We start from the raw sequence: 25392 nt of genomic DNA, 5'->3' as shown, positions 1-25392 counted from the left end.
AGAGGGTAGGCCCATAAATTGTTACAAAAAATTACTTTTATCAGTACTTTTTGGGGAGAAGGCCAATGGCTTTCATCAACTATGACTCAGAAGAATTTAAGAACCATGGCCCCAGATAACAGTTACATGGAATAAATCCAAGTCTTGTTAAGGGATAACAGTAAGGGAAGGAAAAGTGACTTGGGAAACTAAGAATATATATTTTTTTAATGAACCATGCAGTAATTCCTCTTTATGGTAGCATCTCATTTGTGAATTTTTAAAAAATAATGTTGTATCCCCCTCCACATGTTTTGGTTATATGGATAAATTTAGATGAATTTTGGGAGAACAGCTAATCTCTGAAGGCTGCACAAGCATTTCCAGTTTTTTCTTTCTAAAACTTATCAAACAACATAATTTTTACTTTGTGCAGGCTGTAAAAGCTTTGTTAATAGATTAAAAGACTCTTATATGGTTTCTTGAAATGAGGTAAGAAACTTTTTTCCTAAAAATGGTTTTCTTTACCTCTTAAGTACCTGACCTAGATGGTCTCTAAGAAAGAATTTTCTTTAGTTTTAATAATGAAATCCACTCTCAGACAAAAAGTTATTTTCCACCCTCCACCTTCCATTATGTTTATCTCACCAAAACCTTTGAAAAAGTTCTTTTATTACCAGTTATATACCAGTTATATAGTCTATAAATACTCCATGATTCTTGTTGTTATTCCTCTTGTTCTCATTTACTATTTTGGCCGATACATGGAGTAATCAAATATAGACTTAATTCAAAACCTGAGCTTTAGTATTATTCTTTACATTAATTGCTTGTTTATTTTACCAGCCGAATAAAAGAACTACACAAAAGCAGTCAGAAGACTAGAGGAGTAGTAGTTGGAAGATTTCTTAAAGCTCCCTCCATCTTTTTATCTAGGCAATCCTTAGGTGTCACATGGCCCTCTAGTGGAAGGGATGCTCAGCTGGACCGAGGCAACAGCAGGATATCCTCTGGGAATTGTTACCCAAGGGATTGCTTTTATTCAGGTAATCTTTATAGTTTGGATTAATTAGCTGGTTCTTACAACTTAGGTGATAGAAGTTTTGAGTAGGCAAGGAGATATTTTACCATAAATATCCCTATTTGTGGAAGACTCATCTAGATTAGCCCATTCCTTATTAAATACTGTTGACCTTTTACTAAAGGATTGGTTGGGCTTTTTGTCATTATTGGTGTGTTGTTACAGTTGTTGCTATTGGTGGCTGTGCTTATTTTGTTGTTTTTTGTTTTTTAGTGTTTTTCTTTATATAAAGAGTACTTTATACTTGATAATCATCCCTATAAGTAAGGCACTGCAAGGCTTATTTTTTTTGTTTTTATCTAGTTTTTCAAAATAAAATTTCGATATTTTCCTTTTTTATTAACTAATTTTGAATATTTATCCATACATTCTCAAAATTTTGACACACAAAATTTTTCATTTTGCTTTTCTATTTAAAGAAGTCGGTAAATAGTGAAAAATATCAAATAGAATAGAAATGTAGGTGTCTGACAATAGACAATGAGAAATAAGATTTTAAATTAATAAAGTAAAAAAGAAGCATGAATCTAGAATTGGGGACGCTTATGTCTTATTTCTATCTATGAAGCACTTAGTTCTATTCACTTATATACTCTTTGGCATTCTTCTTGAGATTAAAGGGAGCTGTAGGTTCGTAACTTGAGTTTCATTATTTTTTGTTACTGTTCTCATTCTCTTTGGAAATTCCTGGATAGGTGAATGAATTTAAGATGGTCAGAATGCCAGTACAACAATAGTAGAAATAGAAGTTGACTTTTCTTTTTCTTCCCTGTTGTCTTCAGACCTTCGTCATTACTGAAATTAAACTGAGAGGTTTCTGGCAATTTGGTATGATAGTTGGATGTTTTGTAGTAGTAAGTGTTACTAATAAAACCCTTAAAGAAACAAAATAACTAATAAACTGAATGATAGCCTCTGATCCAGCAGGTGGTAAAATACCCACTTTTTGATTTACTTTAATATAAGTGAAAATGCAACCAGAAATAGAATCTATAGAATAAGACGAGTAAATACATTTACTGATTGTACCTTGAATGGGAAAGCATAATAATAAGTAATGATTTAGATTCTTTTAGTATTTGACTTTGCCTAATATTAAAACAATGTTAATGAACTAATTGTTCAATTTATTTTTATGGGAGTACTTTAAAAATAACTAAAATATTTTACTTTTTACTTTTAATGTGAATTTTTTCTGCTTATCAGGGTGAATCAGCACTTGATTTGGCAAAGCAGAGAAAAAACGTGTGGATGATCAACCATTTGCAAGAGGCGAGACAAGCAAAAGGATATGACAATCCATCCTTCCTTAGAAAGCTGAAAGCTGATAAGGTAAATTCATGTTTGAAGATTTTCAGCGTATAATCTTTTTAAGTAAAATTCACAGGCATACTTTCTTAGCTGAGCAGCTTTAGCTTTTAATTTTGCCATTGGCCAGTGTAATTTTTTTTTTTTAAGATTTTATTTATTTATTTGACAGAGATCACGAGGAGGCAGAGAGGCAGGCAGAGAGAGAGGGGAGGGGTAAGCAGGCTCCCTGCTGAGCAGAGAGCCCGCTGTGGGGCTCGATCCCAGGACCCTGGGATCATGACCTGAGCTGAAGGCAGAGGCTTTAACCCACTGAGCCACCCAGGTACCCGACCAGTGTGATTTTTAAAATACTAAATTACTCAGGACAAAGTCAGACGGCAAAGTTTTTCAGGGCTCTACCTACTTGGTAATTTGATAATTAAGAAGGATGGTTATATGTAAAATTGTTTAAATTTGTTAATCTAAACAATTAAAATTGTTTAAATCTATAAGCTAACATAAATTTTAGTTAATTGATTCATCTGTCCTTTGTTAAGCAATGGAGAGATAGTAAGTCCTTCATGTTTAAGTGCATTTATTAATTGGTAATAAACTATGAAAAATTATAGTCCAAATACATAATCTTTTTAAACTGTTCACAACTCTAATTGATTCAAGCTGCCCATTCTTTTGTGATATGTTGTAACTTTTTTAGAGTGAGAGAAACTTATATTCTTCACTTCTCTGTGGAAAGCCTGTGTTAGATCTTCCATATACCTTCAAGGTTAAACTGTATGACTGTTGGTTCATTTACCTAATTATAATAATATGATTTTAAAAATAAGAATATTTCCCCCAAAGAGGGGCCTATATTCCTTAAAAGTTTCTTTCCTTTTAAAAATGTAAAAATCAGCTGACAGTTTCTTTATAATACTAAATTAATTGACAAGATATTTGGCTAATTTGTCAGGAATCACAAGTTGAAGACATTACGCCTTCAGTACCTTTTTATTTAGTTTGTTCTAGTGGTAATACTGTTTATTTAAAGTTAATTATCTGTGTGTTATCAGGACAAAATGACAAGATTTGGACAAAGGAAAACGTGAAAACATGTCTCATTTATTTATAGTTCAGACTTCCTTAGTGCATTAAAACCATTGGTCATTACTTTAGCATGAGAAAAGTCAGATTTATAGTGTATAAACTTGCCTTTCAAGATGCCTGGGTAGCTCTGTTAAGCGTCTGCCTTTTGCTCAGGTCATGATCCCAGGGTCCTCTGCTCAGCAGGGAGACTGCTTCTTCCTCTCCCTCTCCCCATTTGTGCTCTCTCTGTCCTGCTTTCTTTTTGTCAAATAAATAAATAAAATCTAAAAAAACAACTTGCTTATTTTCAAACCCATAGTTGAGAATAATGAGCAGTTTTTGCATGTCGTGTTAACTCTTTCATTTTACTATTAGATATAACAGAAAATGGTTTATTTTTCAATTTTCATTAATTTTACTTTGTTCTCTAGGATTTAAAGGAATTTTTTTCAACACAGTAAATAAATCCTGATATCTCATTGTAACTAAGCTTATAACAAAAGTGTCTTGTATTGCTTTGGAAAATCCCATAATATTTATGCCTTCATTTTGTTTAGTGTAAATATTCTAAAGGATTTTTTAAAAATACATTGTCAGATAAAAATGACTTTGTAAATTCTAGATGTTTAATAATATGTAGTTACTTATTATAGCAACAAGAACTGTCATGTTTATGTGTTTGGATATGATTTCTTTTTAAAAAGAGAGCTTCAGGGATGCCTGGGTTGTACAGTCAGTTGAGCATCCAACTCTTGGTTTCAGCTTGGATCATGTTCACAGGCTGTGTGGGACTCTGCGCTAATTATGGAGTCTGCTTGGGATTCTCTTTCCCTCTGCCCCCCCCACTCGTTTTTCTCTCTCTAAAATAAATCGTTTTTTGTTTTTTTTTTTTAAGATTGTATTTATTTACTTGACAGACAGAGATTACAAGTAGGCAGAGAGGCAGGCAGAGAGAGAGGAGGAAGCAGGCTCCCCGCGGAGCAGAGAGCCTGATGCGGGGCTTGATCCCAGGACCCGGGATCATGACCTGAGCTGAAGGCAGAGGCTTTAACCCACTGAGCCACCCAGGTGCTCCTAACATAAATCTTCAAAAAATAAAAAATTAAGAGAGAACTTCATTAAAGAGTTTAGCACAATTTCATTAACATGTATCTATTATTGTGATCAGTTCAGAAGTCAAGTGTTCCTATTTTTGTTTTGGTGGTGTTTTTTGCATTAGTATTTTAAAATATATTACATTTTTAGAAAAGATTACTAAATAAAAACATACAGTGATTGCGTGCTTTGTGTAAGTATTTGTATTTATATAGACTGTTTCCTTTTCATCTCATTAGAAATACTTAAATCATAAACATGACTTGATTTGCTAATCCATAAAGTATGTTCTGTATTTAAAACCAAACAAGAAATAGTTACACCTAGGATTCAGTACCATTTTACTAAAAATAAGTCAACCCAATAGGGGAAAAATATTTTTGGACAGTGCTAGTAGATAGATGTAGAGAGAAACTTAATTTTAGAAAACTATTTTAAAAGCTCTTGGATTTTAAGGTTATAAGATTTTAGACACAGGGGAGGGGCAGAGGTAGAGAGAGCGAGTGCCTCCTAAATAAATGCTTAATAATAAGTTAGAAGGAAATCTCTAAATTGTATTTTTCAATACTTAAAAACCCCCAATCCCTTTCGTTAACAGTGGAAATCTCACATATTGTCTACTTTAATATTGATTATTGATTATATGAAAATAAGCTGAAGATGGAGAAGCTGTACTTATCCTATTCTTCCATACTAAGCACAACTGAAAAACCTGGACATTACATACACAACAAATGTAGGGAAACTCTGGGAGATGAAAAGAAAAAGACTGAATGGATAGGGAGCTCAGGACCTGAAAAATGTGTTCTCTTTTTTGCCTCATATATCCCAAAAGCAGAGCTGACAAAGCCAACAACCTAGAATTACAAATGGATACAAACCAAAAGGGCTCCAACAAAATTCTGCTCTCTGGCTAAAGAATCTTCACAAAAGAGTCAGCTTAGCAAGATAGAGACTTCAGAAAATAACTTTATACCACAGCCAAATATTGCAGAAAAAACTCTGGCCCCATGGTTTTTCATACCAGAATTTATACACAGTTAGTCCTACCAGCAAAGGCCTAAACTTCTACCCTATCAGGCTGTAATGAGGTGCCCCAACTTCTTTCCTGGGGTTGTTAACAGAGCATGTTTAAATAAGGAGTTGGAAGTTTTTAATCCCACTGGCTGTTAATGAGGTCCCATCCCCTGCTCTATCAGGAAGACCGCATAGGACACAATAATGAGGCACTCCTAACCTTCCCAGACAGGGAAGTATTAGTAGAGGTTTAACAGGGAGCTGGAAGTTCCACCCTTGCCCAGCAGTAATGAGGAATCCCCTCCTCAGGCAGTAAAGTCAGTAAAGTTGGTATCTGAACTTCCACCCCACCTGGCAGTAATGAGTAGGTACTTCACTCCCCTTATTCTGCCAAGCTACATGAGAGGAATCCATCTAAAGAAAAGGTTTAAATAAGATCCAGTGTTCATTATATCCTAAATGTCCAGTTATCAAATGAAGATCACTCATCATACCAGGGACCAAGAAGAAGTGAAACTGATGAAAAGAGAATCAAATAGATGCCAACAAAATGATGACAGATATTAGAATTATCTGATAAAAGATTTTAAAGAGCCATTACAAAAAGGCTTCAATGAATAACTATGAACATGCTTAAAAGAAATGAAAAGTAATCTCAGCAATGAAGTAGAAATATAGAAATAGAATATATAGAAGAACCAGATGGAAATTTTAAAACTGAAAATTACAGTAAACAATATTTAACAAACTGAGTTAATGGGCTCAACAGCAGAATAGAGGGCACAGAGGAAAGAATCAATCACCCTGAAGATAGAACAATAAAAATTAGACATTCTAAAGAAAAAAAGGAAATAAATTGAAAAAAAAAAATGAACAGAGCCTAAGGGGCCTATGGTTATAACAGATTATCTAACATTGATATGATTAGGGTCCCAGAAAAAGAAAGAGGGTGGAGCTAAGAAAGTACACAAAAGATACAGTGGCCCACAAAATCCCCAAGTTTGACAAAAGACCAACCTACAGATTAGGAAGTGGAATATACCCTAAACAGAATAAACTCAAATCCTGCCTCCACACATCATAGTCAAACTTCTGGAAACCAAAACCAAACAATAAAATTCTTTAAGTCTCCTTACTAATAGGAGTGAAACAGTTCAAATGACAATGGATTTCTTATGAGAAGCCATAGAAGCCATAGAAGCCAGAAGAAACTGGCACATTTTCCAAGTACTGAATGGAAAGAACTGTCAACCCAGTATAAAAATACTTTTCAAGAATAAAGGAGAGGGGTGCCTGGGTGGCTCAGTGGGTTAAAGCCTCTGCCTTCTGCTCAGTTCATGATCCCAGGGTCCTGGGATCGAGCCCTGCATCAGGCTCTCCGCTCAACAGGGAGCCTGTCTCTACTCCTTCCCACCCCGCCCCCCCCCCCGCCTACTTGTGATCTCTGTCAAATGAAAAAAAAAGGAAAAAGGAATAAATGAGAAATCCATATATCCTCAGATAAAGGAAAATTAAGAGAATTTGTTGCCAGCAGACCTACCCTAAAAGAATGTTTAAGAAATGTTCTCTAAACAGAAAGGAAATGATAAAAGAAAAATTCTTGATAAGATCATAGTAAACGAAATTATGCATAAATGTAGTAGACATCTCATCTTATTCCTTCCAAATTATGCTTGGCAGTTGGGGCAAAATTATAATATTGTTTGATGTGTTTCTAAATGTAGGTATATATGTGAAGCAATTTGTAAAATTAGCAAGGGAGGGTGGAGGGCCATAAAGGCAGGTAAGATTTCCACACTTCTTTTGAACTTGTAAAATGATGACACCAGTATGATAAGTTATGTTTCTATAACAGAGTAACCACTAAAAAAAGCTATACAGAAGGATAAACTGGAAAATATTATAAATTCTGAAAAGAAGTCTGAAAAGCTTTCCAGTTACCTACAAGAAGGCAGGAAAAAGAGAAACAAAAACATAAGAAAACAAAAAGTAAAATTATAGACTTAAACCCTAACATGTCAATAATCACATTAAATTAAAATATTCTCTTTTTTTGAAAGATTTTATTTATTTATTTGACAGAGATACAGCAAGAGAGGGAACACAGGTAGGGCAAGTGGGAGAGGGAGAAGCAGGCTCCCCGCTGAGCAGGGGTTCGATCCCAGGACCCTGAGATCATGACCTGAGCCGAAGGCAGACGCTTAATCGACTGAGTCACCAGGTGCCCCTAAATTAAAATATTCTAACGTACCAAGTAGAATACAGTTATTGGCTCTGTGTATTGTAATGCATGATCCAACTATATACTGTCTATAAGAAACTCCCTTCATGTGTAAGAATATTGGCAAATGCTTACATAGGCAAGTAACAGAATGGAAACAGTCTGTGTTACCCTGATACCAAAACCATACAAAGACAGTACTAAACAAAGAACCATAAACAAACATCCTCATGAATATACAGCTGACCCTTGAACAACATAGGTTTCAACTGTGCTGTCCACTTAATGCAGGTTTTTTTTTTCTTGGTAAATACAATATTGTAACATATTTTCTCTTCCTCATGATTTTCTTAATAACATTTCCTTTCCTCTAGTTTTGCTATAAGACTACAGTATATAATACATATAACATATAAAATATGTTTAGTCAACTGTTTATGTTATTGATAAGGCTTCTAGTCAAATAGTAGGCTATAAGTAGTTAAGTTTTGGGGGAGTCAAAAGTTATATGCAGGTTTTGGATTACATGGGGGTTGGTACTCCAACCCCTGTGTTATTCAAGGGTCAGTTGTATACTTAAAAATCTTTAACAAAATGTTAACAAATAGAAATAATCATTACATAAAAGGAATTACTCACTATGACCAAACTGGGCTTATGAGAGCAATGTAAGGCTCATTTAATATTCAGAATTACTCAGTGAAATCTCCCTTATTAACAAAGAAGAGAAATATCATGATTATATCCATGCATAAAAAGCATTTGATAAAGATCAGTGTTCGTTTATGATAAAACTCTCAGAAAAATAGGAATAGAGAATTTCATGAACTTTATAAAGAACATTTCTAAAACTTTCAACTAACAATGGTGAAAGACTGGGTGATTTCTCCCTAAGGTCAAGAATAAGGAAAAGATCTCCCTTTTACTGTTCCTGTTCAACTTAGTGGGGGAAACTAGTAAAGTAAAGCAAGAAAAGGAAATTAAAAGGCATATAGTTTAGAAAGGAATAAATAATAAAATTGTCCCCCTTGGTGGTAACATAATTGTCTCTATCCCAAGGAATCTATAAAATAAACTCCTGGAACTAATCAATGAGTTTAGCAAGTCACAGGACATTTTATTTTATTTCCATATACTTGGAATAAACACATGGACTCCAAAATTACTACAATATTACTTACAGTTGCTCAAAAAAATTGGAATACTTAGGTGTAAATTTAACCAGACATGTAAAGTTATTTGTATACTGAAATGTTTTTAATGTCAATGAAAGAAATAAACGATGATCTAAATAAATGGAGAGACATGCTATGTTCATGAAGTGGTGGACTCAGCACAGTAACTATGTCAGTTGTGCCCAAAATGTTATACAAACTTAATGTAATTAAATAAAAATTCTGGTAAGATTTGTTTGTCTTTATAGCCAAGATTAATCTAAAATTTATATGGAAAGGCAATAGATCAAGAATAGCTAAAACAGTTTTGAAAAAAAATTATTATGTGGAATTTTAAGATATGCCCTGTAGCTACAGTAATCAAGACTGTGTGGTATTGTTGGAGGAGCAAATTCCTAGATCACTGCAACAGAATAGAGAGCCCAAACAGAACCACAGAGATCAATGCCTACTGACTTACAGAAGTGCAAAAGTAATTCAGTGGAGGAGAAACAACCTTTTCAACAAATGGTGTTGGAACATTTGGACATGCATAAGCAAAATAATAATAAATAAACCTTTACTCAAAACTAATACTGTATAGAAAAGTTAACTCAAATTGGTTCACAGACTTAAATGTAAAACTAAAACTTTTAGGAAAAAACAAAATAATCAGAATCTAGGACTATACCAAGAGACTTGACATGAAAAGTATCATCCATGAAGGTAAAAACTGATCAATTAGACTTCATTAGAATCAAAAACTTTTGTCCAATGAAAGACTCTGTTAATTAGGATGAAAAGATAAACTACAGACTGGAAGAAAATATTTGCTAGCCATATATCCCAATAAAAGACTAGTTTCCAGAATGTATAAAGAATTTTTTGCAACTTAACAGTGAAGAAATCAAACAACCCAGTTAGAAAAATGGGCTAAAGACAAGACATATTTCACCAAAAAAGATATAAAAATGTCACATAAGCACATGAAAAGCTATTCAATATCATTAGTCATTAGGGAAATGAAAATTACTATAAAATTCTTTCAAACTTACCATATATTTAAAAATTCCCATAATAAAATTCAAGAAAAAAATAGATTTATCATATCTATCAAAGCAGCACATCACCATTACCTTTTTTTTTTTAAACATCTTTATGGTATCAGATATACAAATGTTAAATAACATTTTAAAGAAAACACCAAAACTCCAGAAGCCCACACATAGATATTTATCCAAGTGAAATGAGTTCATGTTCACACAAAAACATATATGCAAATATATGTATTCACAGTCTTCACATTTGTAAACAACTCTAGTCCTTTAGCTGGAGATGAGTAAACTGTGATACATCCCATGATAGAATAGTAGGCAGCGTTAAAAAGGAACAAACGGCTGATACAGACATGAGTGAATGTCAAATGCATTGTCTAAGTGAAAGAAGCCAAACTTCAAAGACTGCATCAGTATGATTCCATTTGTAAGACATTGCTGCAAAGCAAAAAATAAAGGGGTAGAGATTAGTGTTTGTTAGAGGCTGGGACTGGGAGCAAAAGGATATTTCAGGGCTTGTTAGAACTGTTCTGTGTCTTGATTTTCATGCTGACATACAGTGTATGTTAATCAAAACTCGGAGAACTATGCCCAAAAGATGGTGAATTCTACTATATGTAAATTGTATCCTTATTTTTAATAATGAAAAAAATGTGGCTGTTGCTAAGGGAGAGCAAGCATCTTAACTAAAAACAAGGCAAATTACAGATAATTTTAGAAAATACTTCTCCAGTGACATATCTTCCTTCTCTCTCACCAGTACCCACCCTTTACCATACATTCTGTCCTCCAAGTTAGAAATCTTCTCTAATGTCTTCATATAAAATCTATGCATACTAGAGATGAAAAAAAAAAAAGATTGGAAGGGGGGCGCCTGGGTGTCTCAGTGGGTTAAAGACTCTGCCTTTGGCTCAGGTCATGATGCCAGGGTCCTGGGATCGAGCCCCACATTGGGCTCTCTGCTCAGCAGAGAACCTGCTTCACACCACCCCCCGCTGCCTCTGCCTGCCTCTCTGCCTAACTGTGATCTCTCTCTGTCAAGTAAATAAATAAAATCTTAAAAAAAAATGTTTGGAAGGGTTAATTATTTTACTACAGCATAAAATTAAACTCTGAAGTTAAGTTTAATTATTTTTCAAGCTAAAATTAAGCACCATTCAGAAAATTATTTACAGTAGCTAAGGTGGGAAAGACATTGCCATTTGTATGAAAAGTATTTATTTCACTGAAAGCCAGCAGTATAAATGGGGCACTAAAAAAGTGTAATATTTTAGCCTTCAGAAAGATAAATAGGGTGGATAGTAGCGTTTATACTCTGAGCTTTGTTAGATCATAGCTGGGAGATCTTACATTGTTCTGTCACTTAAGGTACCTCCAGAGACTTGGTAGCTGCCTGTGAGGGGCTGCAGTGTGGAGGAGGCAATACACTTGACTTTGTGTTGCTCTGAAGATATAATTTTTTTTTTTAAGATTTTATTTATTTGTCGGAGAGAGAGAGGGAGAGAGAGCGAGCACAGGCATACAGAATGGCAGGCAGAGGAAGAAGCATGCTCCCCGCCGAGCAAGGAGCCCGATGTGGGACTTGATCCCAGGACGCTGGGATCATGACCTGAGCCAAAGGCAGCTGCTTAACCAACTGAGCCACCCAGGCGTCCCTGAAGATATAATTTTGATGGATGTTATAAGGAAGTAGATATAGATAGGTCTTGTACTTAGAAATAGACTTAGTAACAACTGGTCAGTACAAAAATGCAGCAGAAGTACCTCCAGAGTATTAAGCACTATGCTTTAATATGTGTTTAGGGGCTCATAATCTTCATTCTCTGGGCTCTGGGACCCTGTATATTATTTGATTTTATTGTCTATCTCATTTTAAGGTTTTAGCGTACTGTTTGTATATATCATTCAAAGTATCTTCTTCAGACTGAGGATTCTCAGGTTTCTTAACCTAATATAGCTCTTAAAACATCAAGTCATTCTGGTTCTCTCTCTAGTGATCAGTGGCCTTGTTAGTGGGGTATCATCATCATGAACTATTTTCTAGTTTATCCACGTGTTGACAGGTGGTACTGCTGTCTTCTGTATCTTAATATCTACATCCACTCCTATAACTTATATTCTCATTTTCCACAATTTTACTTAAGTACTTTTAAATTGTCTGTTTAATGCCTGTCTATAGAAGACTGAGCTAGCACCTTGAATAGTAGCTGTGCGTAGTAGGTATATTTGAATGAATAAATTGCACTCTCTTTTGGCATGTTTACACAAAGATAACAATGGTTCACATTTAGATAACTTGAAACATGCAAACTTTCTGGTTTTTGTTTTTTGTTTTTCATTTTTTTGTACAGGAATTTCGGCAGAAAGTAATGCTAGGAACTCCATTCCTAGTTATTTGGCTGGTTGGGTTTATAGCAGACCTAAATATTGATTCTTGGCTCATTAAAGGGCTAATGTATGGTGGCGTTTGGGCTACAGTACAATTTCTTTCAAAGTAAGTATGTTGTTTTTAACTCTATTTTTAACTCTGCCTGAGAGGATATAATTTGGACCCTGCTATGTAAAATTAATGTTTTGTATATTTAGAACACTGCCTTTATGTAATATGTTTCATTTTAATTTAATGTTAAAGAATTTTGGCAGACATACTTGAAATCTCAAGTTTTTTAATGTTGAAATTCTTTTTTTTCTTTTATCTTTTTAAATTGAAATTCATTTTGCCAACATATAGTACATCATTATTTTCAGATGTAGAGTTCAATAATTCATCAGTTCCATGTAACACCCAGTGCTCATCACATCACGTGTCCTCCTTAATGCCCACCACCCAATTACCTCACCCCCACCCCCAACTCCCCTCCTGCAGCCCCAGGTCAATCAGAGAAAGACTGTATCATATGGTTTCACTTATATGTGGAATGTAAGAAACAGCAGAGAGGATGATAGGGGAAGGGAGGGAAAACTGAATAGGCAGAAATCAAGAGAGGGAGATAAACCATGAGAGACCCTTAACTATAGGAAACAAGTGGAAATGTTGAAATTCTATAAGTACTTTCATTGTTCAAAGTTTAACATATAATTTTTAAGGCTAAAATACAATTTTAAAACATTTCAGTAGAAGTAGACTTAAGCTCATTCAACTTTAACTGTAATGTACATCCTGTATATTTCTAGGTAATTATAATGCTTGAGCTTACCTTTCCATAGGAATTATATTTTTTTTGGTCATAAGCAATATGCAAGAAGGAGGTTTGATTTTAGTACTAAGGTAGAGAGAGTCAAAGCATATGCAGTAAGACTCAGCCTTTGTGTTTTTTCCTCCCTCATTTTTCTTTAGAACATTGTGATCTTTCCCTTTCTTCCTATCCTTAGATCTCATTCCTTTAAGTTGCCCATTCAGCAAACCTAGGCAGTTGTCTATGATCTAGAACTTTCTATGTACCTCTGTTTCTTTAGTACTTTGTTTTCACCTGAATTTCAAAAAAAAAAGGAGTTCTGAAAATAATTCACACAGAGATGAGAATGGCTGGTAATACACTAACGTGTTAAACTGTCAGGAAGAGGCTTAATTCTAGTTTAGTGTTTCTAGGAGCGCCAAGGGATCCCATAAGTAGGAAGACTTCCTGCTTAGTCTACATGGATAGTTGATCCTGCTTATGTTTAATATAATTCATTAATATACATTTTCCCCCCAGTCTAAATTCTGTACATAATGACCTTCAATTCCATTACATTGACCAGTTCATTCTATTTGAAAAGCTGTACTAAAAGCTTAACAAGAGTGTATAGGTAAGGAAAAATAATGAAACATAAAAACTGGAGGACTACTCTGTACTCGTTTGTCAAAATTATTTGTCTTTGGTGAAGAATATGCCAAATGATAATTACTAAATATTACTAAAGTGAATTATTAATTTAAGAGAATAAGAATAGACTGAAATTCTGAGGATGAAAAGTACACAGAACTATAATTCTATTTCTTGGCAAATTAGGAGCTTCAGAATCTTGCTGACTGATTCAGCTGTGTGCTTATTTATTATTGATTACCATGAAAAATGCTCTTGATATTTAAGCATCCTGGATTTCTGGATTTTGATTAAACCAGAGGAAGCCATTAAACTATGTGGAATGTGTATAATTTTCATTTAAATTATTACTCAATTTTACAAGAAAATATGAGCTCAAATTTTTTAAAAACTTGTATTTTGCAGATCCTTTTTTGATCATTCAATGCATAGTGCATTGCCCCTTGGAATATATTTGGCAACCAAATTCTGGATGTATGTAACATGGTTCTTCTGGTTTTGGAATGATATCCTTTGGTTATAAAGGTCGTATCTAAAGCAATTTTTGTTATTTAAATGAATGTGTTATAACAATTTAACATTAGGACTGAGCAACTAATGATTTGCTGCAGTAAACAGTATTTCTAGGAAAATAATAAGTGTGAACCAAAGTAAATATTGTTTTCAAATGTTTCATATTTTAGAGATCACTTTTGAAAGCTGCTTTCAATGACTACATCAGTAATAATAATAGCTATTATTTATTGAGTGTTTAAAGGGCATTTTCTTAAATACTCTGTATTTAATACACATTCTATATGTTAATTGTTTTTTAAAGATTTTATTTGTTTATTTGACAGACAGAGATCACAAGTAGACAGAGAGGCAGGCAGAGAGAGAGGAGGAAGCAGGCTCCCTGCTGAGCAGAGAGCCCGATGTGGGGCTCCATCCCAGAACCCTGGGATCATGACCTGAGCCAAAGGCAAAGGCTTTAACCCACTGAGCCACTCAGGTGCCCCTATATGTTAATATTTTTATCTTCATATTTTATAGATGAGAAAATTTAGGCTTAAATAGGTTAAGCTGTTATCCTTGCCCAGATCTATACAGCTAGTCTCTGGTAAGGCTGGGATAGAAACACAAACTTAAAAAAAAAAAAAAAAAGGAAGGCAAAAAGGAAAAGGAAACACGGGCTAGTCTGTTTCAATCTTACTCAACAACACCTATTCGAAACCTTTTTTTTACTAAACTGTGATTTTCATGTTTCAGTATCAAACTGTTTTCTCTAAATATTAAACTTTTTAAATTTTGTGGTTGGTAGCAGTTAATTTTCTCTTTTGCATCATGAAAGGCACGCAGTACTGTATCTTCAAATGTTTGCTGATTATTTCAATGTAGTATGCTTTAAAAAAGTAGTAAGTTGAAATTGTAATCATGTGGTATGCATGTGTATATATTGAAGAAATAGGACCAAGGTCAACTTTTGACATTTTTATGTAGAAAAAGCTCAATCAGTAAGACAGTCTGTTTTATTAAAATAAAGGCACATGTTTCACAAATGTCTGTTAATAAATCACTTTTCAAAACATTACCATAAAAAACATAAAATGGGTTTTTAAATGGAATGCCTTTTTTGTTGACTTATGACTGTTCTAAATAACTTTAATTAATACCTAGTTTTACTTCACAGTCTTGCATTTTATACCATTGTGTTCTTTTTATTGTCTTGTTTAGTTTTAAATGAAAACAAAGTATTAAAAAATAAAAATGCTTATTTTGAGATGAGGCATAGAATTGTGCCTTGTCATTCTTACATTTTTATAGTGTTAAATGATTACTTTCAAGAAAGTATAGTGCTTAAAAAATATTTCCTTAGCATAAGTATCTTTTGAAATATTTCCATGTGGCAGTTTTCACAAGCTAATTCTGCCTTGTACTAAGCTTTGACATAAAAATTGTTCTTCAAGGATTTATTAAACATTAGAATGGTCTCATTGGAACATTTAGGTAAAACGGGTGTGCTTATTTTTGTTACCTCATCTATTTTAAATTTACAAAAAGCACTGACCTCTGAAATGACATTAGTATTCCAGACATATTTTCTCATTTTGTTTCCTAAATTGGACAGTAAATTTTATATCATGAGAAAAGTCAGATTCACATCTCAAAATAATTTTAGACTGTTGCTCTTCTCATAATCTGCTCTTAATTATGCATATAAGTGGGGAGAAAAGCAGAAAAATTAGTAAATTACAAATAATGAAAACTTTATGCCAGAGCATTTTATATAGTCTGACTTGAGTTTTTTCCTTTTTTTCTTCCTTATTTGGAGATAGAATAAAATAGCTATGCAAGTTTCCAAAGCTAGGGAGTTGAGAATGTAAGAGGTAGATTTTGAAAGGAAGGTCAGTCCAATCAAGTCAATTTAACTTACTTTATTTGAATAATTCTACCTTTAGAATAGATTGGCATAAAGTTCATTTTTTAGATGCACTGAACAAATTGCATGTATTTAATTTTTCAAATAAAAATTATAGTATGAGAATATCAGGTTTTTATACTTGTCTATAAAGGAGGGATTATCATAGTACTGTCTCATAGACTTCTTGAGATGAATGTAATAAAACTTAGGACATACCTGGCACGTAAAAAATGTTAAATAAGCATGATTGGATCATTGTGTACACATAGGTTTTAAGTGACATTTATGATTTCTTTTATTTGAATGTTTGTATATGTGTGTGCTGCTCATGGAATGTGGAATGAAATCACAAATAACTTAAATTCTCATTATTAAAAAAAAAGAAAAAGTTCATGCTTCTCTATGTTATAAAAGAACCAGATCTCCATGCCCTATGTGATTTTAGAGCTGTTTTTCAGTATTAAACTTTGAGGGCAGAGATAAGTGCTCAGGAAACCTATATAAGAAGGGAACAGAAAGAGCCCAGAATAATTTATAATGGAAGCACAAAGGATGTTAGGAAAGAGTCATAAGGTTCATGATACATGATAATGATTAAGATAATGGATTTAAAAATGGCAGCTCTTCTCAGCGAGTATCTATCTTGTTGACCTTCAGCCTCTTTGCTGTTGATTCTGCCACTTTCCTCATATGTAATTAAAACTGATTAGACCAGTTGTGAAAAATAGAGTTACAGTCAATTTTCATTATATGCACTAATTATGTTCTCTGAAGTTGCTGCAAACACTGAATCAGCAAATACTAAACCTGTTGCTCCTAGGGTAAAAATAAATGGCAAATCTCTGGGCACAACGTTTTTGTCAGCCATCAGTACATAACCTTGGTTTTATATGTGTTTCTGTATAAATATCAAGTTTAATATTTATCACTAATTGATTAACATTGAACTCACAGCCAGCTGCATTATAACCCATGCCTGAAACAAAGTGTATCTAACACACCTATTATCTCTGTAAGGCGCATCACAGCCCTCTTGTGTTTAGGAAAACATTAGATAACATGTCAGCACTAGAGTAGGAGGCCATTTTAAATAACAGAATAGCCAACAAAAAGCACTAATAGGGAAAAAGTGTGGCACAGAATCGACCGTGAAAAGATAACTTGTTTACAGTACGAGAGCTGGAACAAGTAGGCAGACTATTGCCTCGTTCAGCTCAACCTCATAGGGTGACTCATATTTTTTGCCACTTTGCATATAATTGTGTATGACTGTAAAAGCACCATGAGTATTGATTTTGGAGTTACAAATAAATTTTAGCAAGTAGGCATGAGAATCAACTGTATAAATTTTATTTTAGTTTCCCATAATAGGATACCCAGTTTAAGTGTTTTGTAGTGTAATGAATTTTATATTGATTTAAATTATTTGTCCTAACAAGTAAGTTCTTAGTCTTTTCTTCTGTTCATTAAATAATTGTCATCTCATATATACATTTATTCAGTGTTTTTTGGTTTTATAGTTGTTTCAGATCTATTGATTGACTTAATTCCCAAGCAGTTTTGCCATTAGGAAAACAAACCACATTAATCCTAATCCTGTTTTCTTTTTTTTTTTTTTAAGATTTTATTATTTATTTGACAGAGAGAGATCACAAATAGGCAGAGAGGCAGGCAGAGAGCCTGACGCGGGACTCAATCCCAGGACCCCTAGATCATGACCTGAGCCGAAGGCAGCGGCTTAACCCACTGAGCCACCCAGGCGCCCCCTAATCCTGTTTTCTAACTGATGGAAACATTGAGGTTCAGAGAAGTTGTTATGTCTTGCCCAAATTCACATAGATAGGTAATTATCAAGATTCTTACCCAGCTTTTTGACCTGATAACAGTGTATCTTCAGTTGTCTTATTTTATACTCTGAACACAATTTTAAGTTTTTAAAACTTCCTGAAAAGCAACATGTAGAAAGAGCTTTAAAAAGACATTTAATCAGATTTATAAAGGAAAACTAATTTGGGCATATTTATAATAGGTGATATTAAAAGTAAATTTGAAGGTTAAAGTGATTTAGAATACTTGCCAGTAATCTAAATAAAAACTGAGAATGTCATTATGCTAATGCTGGGTTGCTACTTCCTATGTCAGTTCTTAGATATTTTTAAAATTGAGAGATTTGGAAAAAATGAAAAAAATATATATAGGCATTGAGTAAAATAGGCTTTATCAGAAATGCTAAATTTAATAAAATGTGATGGATGCAATTCATTTGGACTTAAGTTTAATCACTGAAAGGCTAACCTTACACAAAAGACCTTACACAAAAGGCAGTGATCCGAAATCTAAGGTTGCAGTGGCAAATCAAGACTGCAAATATGAATCAGATCAATGTTATGTAAAGCAGAATTGTGCAGCTTTGTACTACAAAATACTGCAAAGTAGCCCAGGCCTGTGTATCTCAAAAATTTAAAGGAATAGGTTGTCAAAGAGTATGTACATATGATATATTAAAATTAAGATTTGATGGATGTAGAAGTGTAAGTTGTGTTGGGCAACTCTTGTAGTTTTAAGGATTTTTGCTAAGTTTCTTTAGGGGAAAACTTTAGGAAATTATCTTTAGGAGAAAGAATAATATACAAATATAAAAAAGATTATTACTTAAAATGCCCCAGATTTATCAAACTAGCAGATTTAAGATTTTTAAAGGATTGAACTTTTCAATTAATGTAAAATAAGGTAAAATTAGAAAGTTTAAAAAAACACACTTATTCATAAGTAAATCATCAGAGAGAAGATCTAAAATTTATTTACAAGACTGTTTGCCGTAGTACTATTTATAATAGGGAAAAAAAATGGAAACAACATAAGTATCCATTCTGAATGGGGAATAGTTATCAATTAGCTTTGTGTAGTATGGGATAAAATAGCCATTAAAATGCTTATCTAAGACTTGATGTGGGCTTATACTTAGGAAGTAGTAAGTGAAAAAATATTGATGATAGGCTATTAGAAATTTTATGTCTAAAAACAAATTAGTTTTCAGTCAGGTTTTAAGTTAAATAAGCTTAAACTGAAGATGGAAGCTGGGATGATTACATATAAAAATGAAGACATTGCTAAATTAACATTTTCACCATCTTCTCTTAGATATTTTCTTCTTAAGTGTTTTTTCCTGCAGTTTACTGTTAGGACTTCTTCAGTATTTTGTGTGTATCTTCTCTAGTTTTCTTAAAATATTCTCTAAGCTTTTTAGTGTCTATCTTCAGGTATCCAGTCACTACTTTCTGTGAATTCTGGCAGTATCGCTGTAAATATTCTGTATATCATTTGTGTGAGTGTGTGTGCATCCGCAGGTGTTTCTGAAGTCATTAAAGATATCTAATTTATTTCTTAATTCATGTGTATTTGACTACTGTGTATACTGAATGATGTGAGGGTTTGTGTGTGTTTGTCTTTTTGCTTATTAGGGAACTCATTGCTCCAATATACCCTTCCTCACTCAGTTGTAATATCAACCTTGGTATTTTATCAGTTTTCCTGTACTCTATTCAGTGTATTGATCTCTTTGCTTGTGTCAGTATTGTTCTTACTATAGCTTTCTCCTTTCCTTCCTTCCTAACTTCTTAATTTCCTAACTTCCTTCCTCACAGTATAGATAACATACAATGTTGTATCAGTTGGAGGCGTACAATATGATTCAATAATTCTATATATTACACAATGCTCATCATGATAAGTGTACTCTTGATCCCCTTCTCCTATTTCTTCCATCCTCCCCCTACCCCACCTTCCCACTAAAGCTTTAGTCTTAAATTATGATATCTGGTAGGCCAAGTTTTCCAGATTTTTGTTTCTCAGGAATATTTTAGCTTTTTTGCACTTTGTTCTTTTGTTTAGATTCTTTAGAATCAGTTTTTTTAAGTTCTGTGGAAAGCCTAATGCAATTTTGATAAAAATTCTATTTAAGTTGCAGAATAATTTGATGTTTAGATCTTTGCTGTTACAAAGTAACATAGACTGGTTAGCGCAAACAAAGAAATTGATTTTCTTACAGTTCTCGATAAGGATGCCAGCATGATTATGTTTAGGTGAGGATTCTTTTCTTGGCCTACAAACTGCCACCTCCTCCCTGTGTCTCACACAGCCTGAAGAGAGAGAGATTTCTTTCTTCCTCTTAAATCTTATACAGCCACAGTCCTGTTGGATTAGGGCCCTACCCTTATGACCTCATTTAACCTTAATTATCTCCTAAAGACCCTATTTCCAGAAATAGTCACATTAGAGGTTAGAGTTTCATATGAATTTGGGTGGGGGGTCTTGGGGGTGGGACAAAATTCAGTCCACAGCAGAGGGCCAGGTGGGACTGATGAGAATTCTGACTTTATCTTCTCATCTGCATTTTCTATGTTACATATACAAGTGGAGGTGGGATTAAGAGCTACCCCAGGCAGCTTGCCTTACCAGAGCTGTCTTTTGTTGATCTCCAGTTGAACTTTATGGTGTAGTGTGGCTAGTCCCCTTTCTGAAGTTGTTGCTGGTATTTTGCAGTTGATTCATTTGGTTTACTGTTTTTGTTTTATTTTGTTGGCTATTACAATAAGTCAGAGCTACAGTTCACAGCAGGCATCAAAATAACATCCAAGTAGATGAAAGAGTTAAGTGTGAAAAAAGATTCCATAAACATCTAAATGAAAACATTGATGACATACTTCTTTATTTAATTGGAGGACTATTGAAATGTAAAAACAAATACAAATTAAGACAATAAAATAAGGTTTATTTTGCTTTTAAAATTGACAACTCTTTTCTTTGCTCGAAGCTGATGGAAATGTAGTAATCAAGCAGTATGTGATGTTAGTGGGATTTTAAATTGGTGTATCTTTCTGGAAATAATCTGACCTTATAAAAATATACATCAAGCCTTAAGTATGTTCTACCCAAAGATATTGTTCTGATATCTAAGGACCGAGTATCTTCTGCTGAGTGCGTTTGGAGAGGCCAAATAGCACAGGTAAAAAGAGCCTGGATTTTAATACCAGCTCCACCTTTAATTTACTCTGCAACTTTGGACTATTTAGTCAACCTCTGTCTGAGGTTTGTCATCTGTAACATGGGAAAAGAGTTTTTACGCAGATTAGAAACCATTTAGTTGATTAATAGGTGTTACTTGCTTTACTGATGTTCATAAAAACACTATAATCTCAATTATTAAAAATGCAGACTACCAAGTATAAAAGGAATTGTCCCGGGTTGTGGAGGTATTGATTTTGCCTTTGTACTTTTTAGTGTTTTCTGATTTTATAGGGGAAAAAGGGTTGTTTTAAACCTTTATAAAAACAACCATGCCATTTGTGGAGCGTTTGTAAATTTTTGTATGTAAATTTAAAAATTAAATGGTGTGACTTATTACTAAAGCTAAGTTCAAACTATCATTTAAAGATCTAATCTCTTTACTTTTAAAGATCATGCAAAGAAATTCCGTAAGTTCATCTGATATTTAATTCTTGAATATCCTATCTCTTTTAAATCTGTAGTCCTCTCTTGAGCTGCTATTTAGCCCCCTTGCAAATTTAATCCAGGCTTTAAGAACCTGAGCTATTTTCATGTTAGCACCTTTTAAAACTTACAGTGTATAAAGGTCCTGCTCCTGAAAAATTCCAGGATCCATATTCTTTGCATGTACATTTACCCAGCTTTATTCTCAAGAGATTTTTAGCTGTTGATACTTGTACCTGCATAAAATCTTGAAAATAGTATTAGAGTATTTCAGATATTTTGTGCCTCAGAAGTGTGTTGCTCTAGCAACATTATTTTTCTTAGTGTTAAGTAATTTTTGATTACTCATTTATATTTATAAAGCCTAGTACCTTTCTTATATTTTCATTAGGTGAAATTAGGAAAAATGTAAACATAGAAACTTTCTGTTTAAAGCAAGTTTATGAATACTTTTCTAAAATTAGGGTCAGTTTGAATGTGTTCAAAAAAGGCAATAAAGAGAATTTAAAAGCAGTCTTTTAAATAACTGGGTGTGATATCTTAAGTGGTAGATATATAAAGACTTTAATGCATATAAAGTAATATGTTATAACTTTGAACATGAGAAATCCCTTCATTTTTGATGAGAAGAAATAATGATCATTTAAAAATAATGTAATTACTGAATTTTTAATGTGTTACTGACTTTTTAAGTGTCAGGAAGCTTATTCTACATGGTTTAAAGTTTATAAAGAAATCACATTTTTACTTTTTATATTCAGTTATGAATATAATTTAGAGATATATTTTGATATAATAATAAATAAATCAACTTGTATTTTTTTCTTGGTAGGTGTTCTGTGTGTTTGTGTGTGTGTATGTGGTAAAATTTTACAGATTATAAGTTTACCTATGATAGTGACTCATTTATCATTGCTTCTTTAGATTCCTTAACTTCAGACACATCTCAACTTTTTATTTATCCATCTTCCATTCCTTGCCAATAGTGTTGCACTTTTCTACAATTTTGGAAAATCTTGGAAATCAGACCCAGGGATTATTAAAGCTACAGAAGAACAAAAGAAAAAGGTAGCAAGATAGAATCTAACTAGTCACATGTATTTAATTGCCAAATTATCAGATTTATACCAGATATTAGCATACAAAGAAAGAAACTATCTTTCAGAACATAAAGAAGTTTCAAACCAAATTGAGATTATACGTGGTTGTTGCTCACCCTTGGTACTCCTGAATGCCTGTCCTCACACTTTCATGACATTTTTAAATTCCATGTTTCTCTCCTTTATAAGAGTTATGATTGCTTTGAGGGATGACTACAGCATTTTAAACATCTCTGAAAACCCTCAGCAAATAGTATGAATTCAGTAAATGTTTATTAAATGACTGTGTAACTGGAGGATCAGTAAACTGGTGATATTTCAGATACTGTGTTTCAATAATATATATATTTACCTGTGTGTTTAACAACAAATATATGTGTGTGGGTATGTATATATATAAAATTCAAGGCACCCCTCATCTAAAGCCCAGGAACTTTAGAAAACCAAATTTACTGTACAAAAATGTTGTGTAAGTAGAGAATTAAATTAGATTGGAGGCAGTTAAACTATGTTAAGAGCTATTTTATCCAGTCGCCAAAAACAAAACAAAAATACTGATGAGTTATTACTGTCCACAGTAGACTAAAACGGTAATAGGTTCTTAGGGTCTAATCCCCCCTTTTCTAGCCTACATAGGGATTGCTAACCTTATATTTACCGTATTCTTCAGACATTACTGCTTATGGGTTCGGTAAGGTTTTCTTAGTCCTACATAATCCAGTTCTGAAGATTCAGTTCTTTACTGAACTTAAGTTTATTTTCATGTCTTAGTCTTCAAAACCTAAACAGAACATTTCTTAGGGTAGGTGGCTTAGTTTTATTCTCAGAGGAGTATTCCCCTAAATTCAGAGTTGCATTTTCCATAGACCCAAGAAAGAAAATTTCTATATTCATATTATAATGAAATAGCAGAAGTAAATTAATAAAAGATTTTATTTTAAGCAGAAAACATTGGTTAAATAAAAATGAGAACATCATGTTTATTGATTCATATTGATGGCACTGTAGTTGGTGAACATTGTTCAGTTTTGAATAAAATATATATATTTTTAATTCACAGACAATAGTTGAACTTGCAGAGACAGGAAGTCTGGACCTCAGTATATTCTGCAGTACCTGTTTGGTAGTATTTTTTTCTTTACTCTTTCTCTCTTCTTCTCATAGCAGCAGCATAGCATAGAAGGGGTGGGGAACAAGGAGAATAGTTTGTTCTGTAGAGCGCATTTCATGTCGCCTCTGTCCCTGCTGTGACATTCCTTTTAGACCATAGTGTAAGGAGAAAGATGGTAAAAAAATGTCTCTTACCAATGTGCTTGTTCCCCCTAATGGTAAACCTTGACTGTACTTCTAATTTGGGGTACCATTCATTTGTATCTCTCCTTAATCTCTTTTTCTTTCTTAATGTAACTTAGCAAAGAAAAAATTAATTAATAAAATTTTTTTAAAAATCAGAGGTTTATTATGCTTCCCTAATACTGTTTTCCTAGATATTTTAAGAAAACATTTATTCTTATATTTAGAAGTCACAGTGGGAAAATCTGTTAGATAAGACAGCGTGGCTTCTAAGATGGTTCTGTTTGAATAGTTATCTCTTTGTCTTGGGGGATTTATGGAACTTTGAGCATTATTTTGTCATTGATATTAAAAGTTGTCATCTTCAACGAGGTCATAAAGAAAGATATAAATGAAATTAAACAGCATTTACTTATGGAATCAGGTATAGTAATACACTATATTATTATAGATCTCAAATTTCTATAGAATAATAGTTTTGTGTCTTAATTATTTTGTTAATTTTTATAATTAGTTCTTGAGAAAAATATCAACTTTGCCACAGTAGTTAAATCATGTTTTCCTAATCCCTAAATCATACCTGAAACTCAATCCTTTTATACCTTTAAGTTATATACTGTCACTGAACTAATGTCTTGACACGTAAATAACAAGAGAATTGACTTAGTTTGGGATTATGGAAACATTTGGGATTATGGAAATTATTTGAAATGGAGCTCTGACTCTACAGATTGTTTAAGTTGTTCCACCTAACATTCCTTGACCAAACAGTTACAATTTTGAATATTCAAAATGTATACTGCTTTACTTTTGGCAGCAACTTTAAGGTGTTGACTGGATTCTTTTGTATTTTCAAGCATTCTTTAAAAAGGGTTTTGTTTCTATGCTTTACAGTGGCTAGTTTACAGGATTAGCACCTTAATGTTCAGAACATTTTTATATTCTGGTGTTCTTGGGACATATTCCATTCCACAAAGCCAAGTATGCATTGCTGATGTTTGCCATGTGGCAAACTCTTTATAGAGTCACTCAGTATAGTTTCATTGTTAAATAAGTATCAGAGGGCAAGAACAAGGTTATTTGTATCATTCTAGCATGAATGTTTTATTATATTATTATAAGCCAGATACTTCTGGATAGGTGATTTTGGAGGTGTAAAGAAAAGAGCATATCCTATTATAAAATAATTCAGATTGGCAGAGGTGTTTGTCATTATATGAATATCCTTCCCTTTGATAAATAGACAAGTCCCCAAGAAGCCACATGTAAATCAGAATTTCCTAAAAATGAATTACTCTGTAAGTGAACGAGAAGCCTGTCATGTTCA

General features: G+C 33.3%; 1 protein-coding gene across 2 annotated transcripts in view; it reads left to right on the top strand.

The window, feature by feature from the left end:
• The window catches only part of ZDHHC17 (zDHHC palmitoyltransferase 17), an 87772-nt gene that overhangs the window by 51448 nt on the left and 10932 nt on the right, over positions 1-25392 (top strand). For both annotated transcript variants that reach the window (XM_082740402.1, XM_082740401.1), the window contains exons 8-12: positions 2267-2392; positions 12327-12469; positions 14187-14289; positions 22618-22740; positions 23833-23895. In XM_082740402.1, coding sequence (XP_082596528.1) covers positions 2267-2392; positions 12327-12469; positions 14187-14289; positions 22618-22740; positions 23833-23895 — 558 coding nt within the window. The remainder of the gene's footprint in view (positions 1-2266; positions 2393-12326; positions 12470-14186; positions 14290-22617; positions 22741-23832; positions 23896-25392) is intronic.

The sequence above is a fragment of the Mustela nivalis genome, assembly GCF_964662115.1.
Source record: "Mustela nivalis genome assembly, chromosome: 7".
NCBI lineage: Eukaryota > Metazoa > Chordata > Mammalia > Carnivora > Mustelidae > Mustela > Mustela nivalis.
Note: the sequence above shows the minus strand (reverse complement) of the source record. Positions and strands in the feature narration are given on the sequence as shown.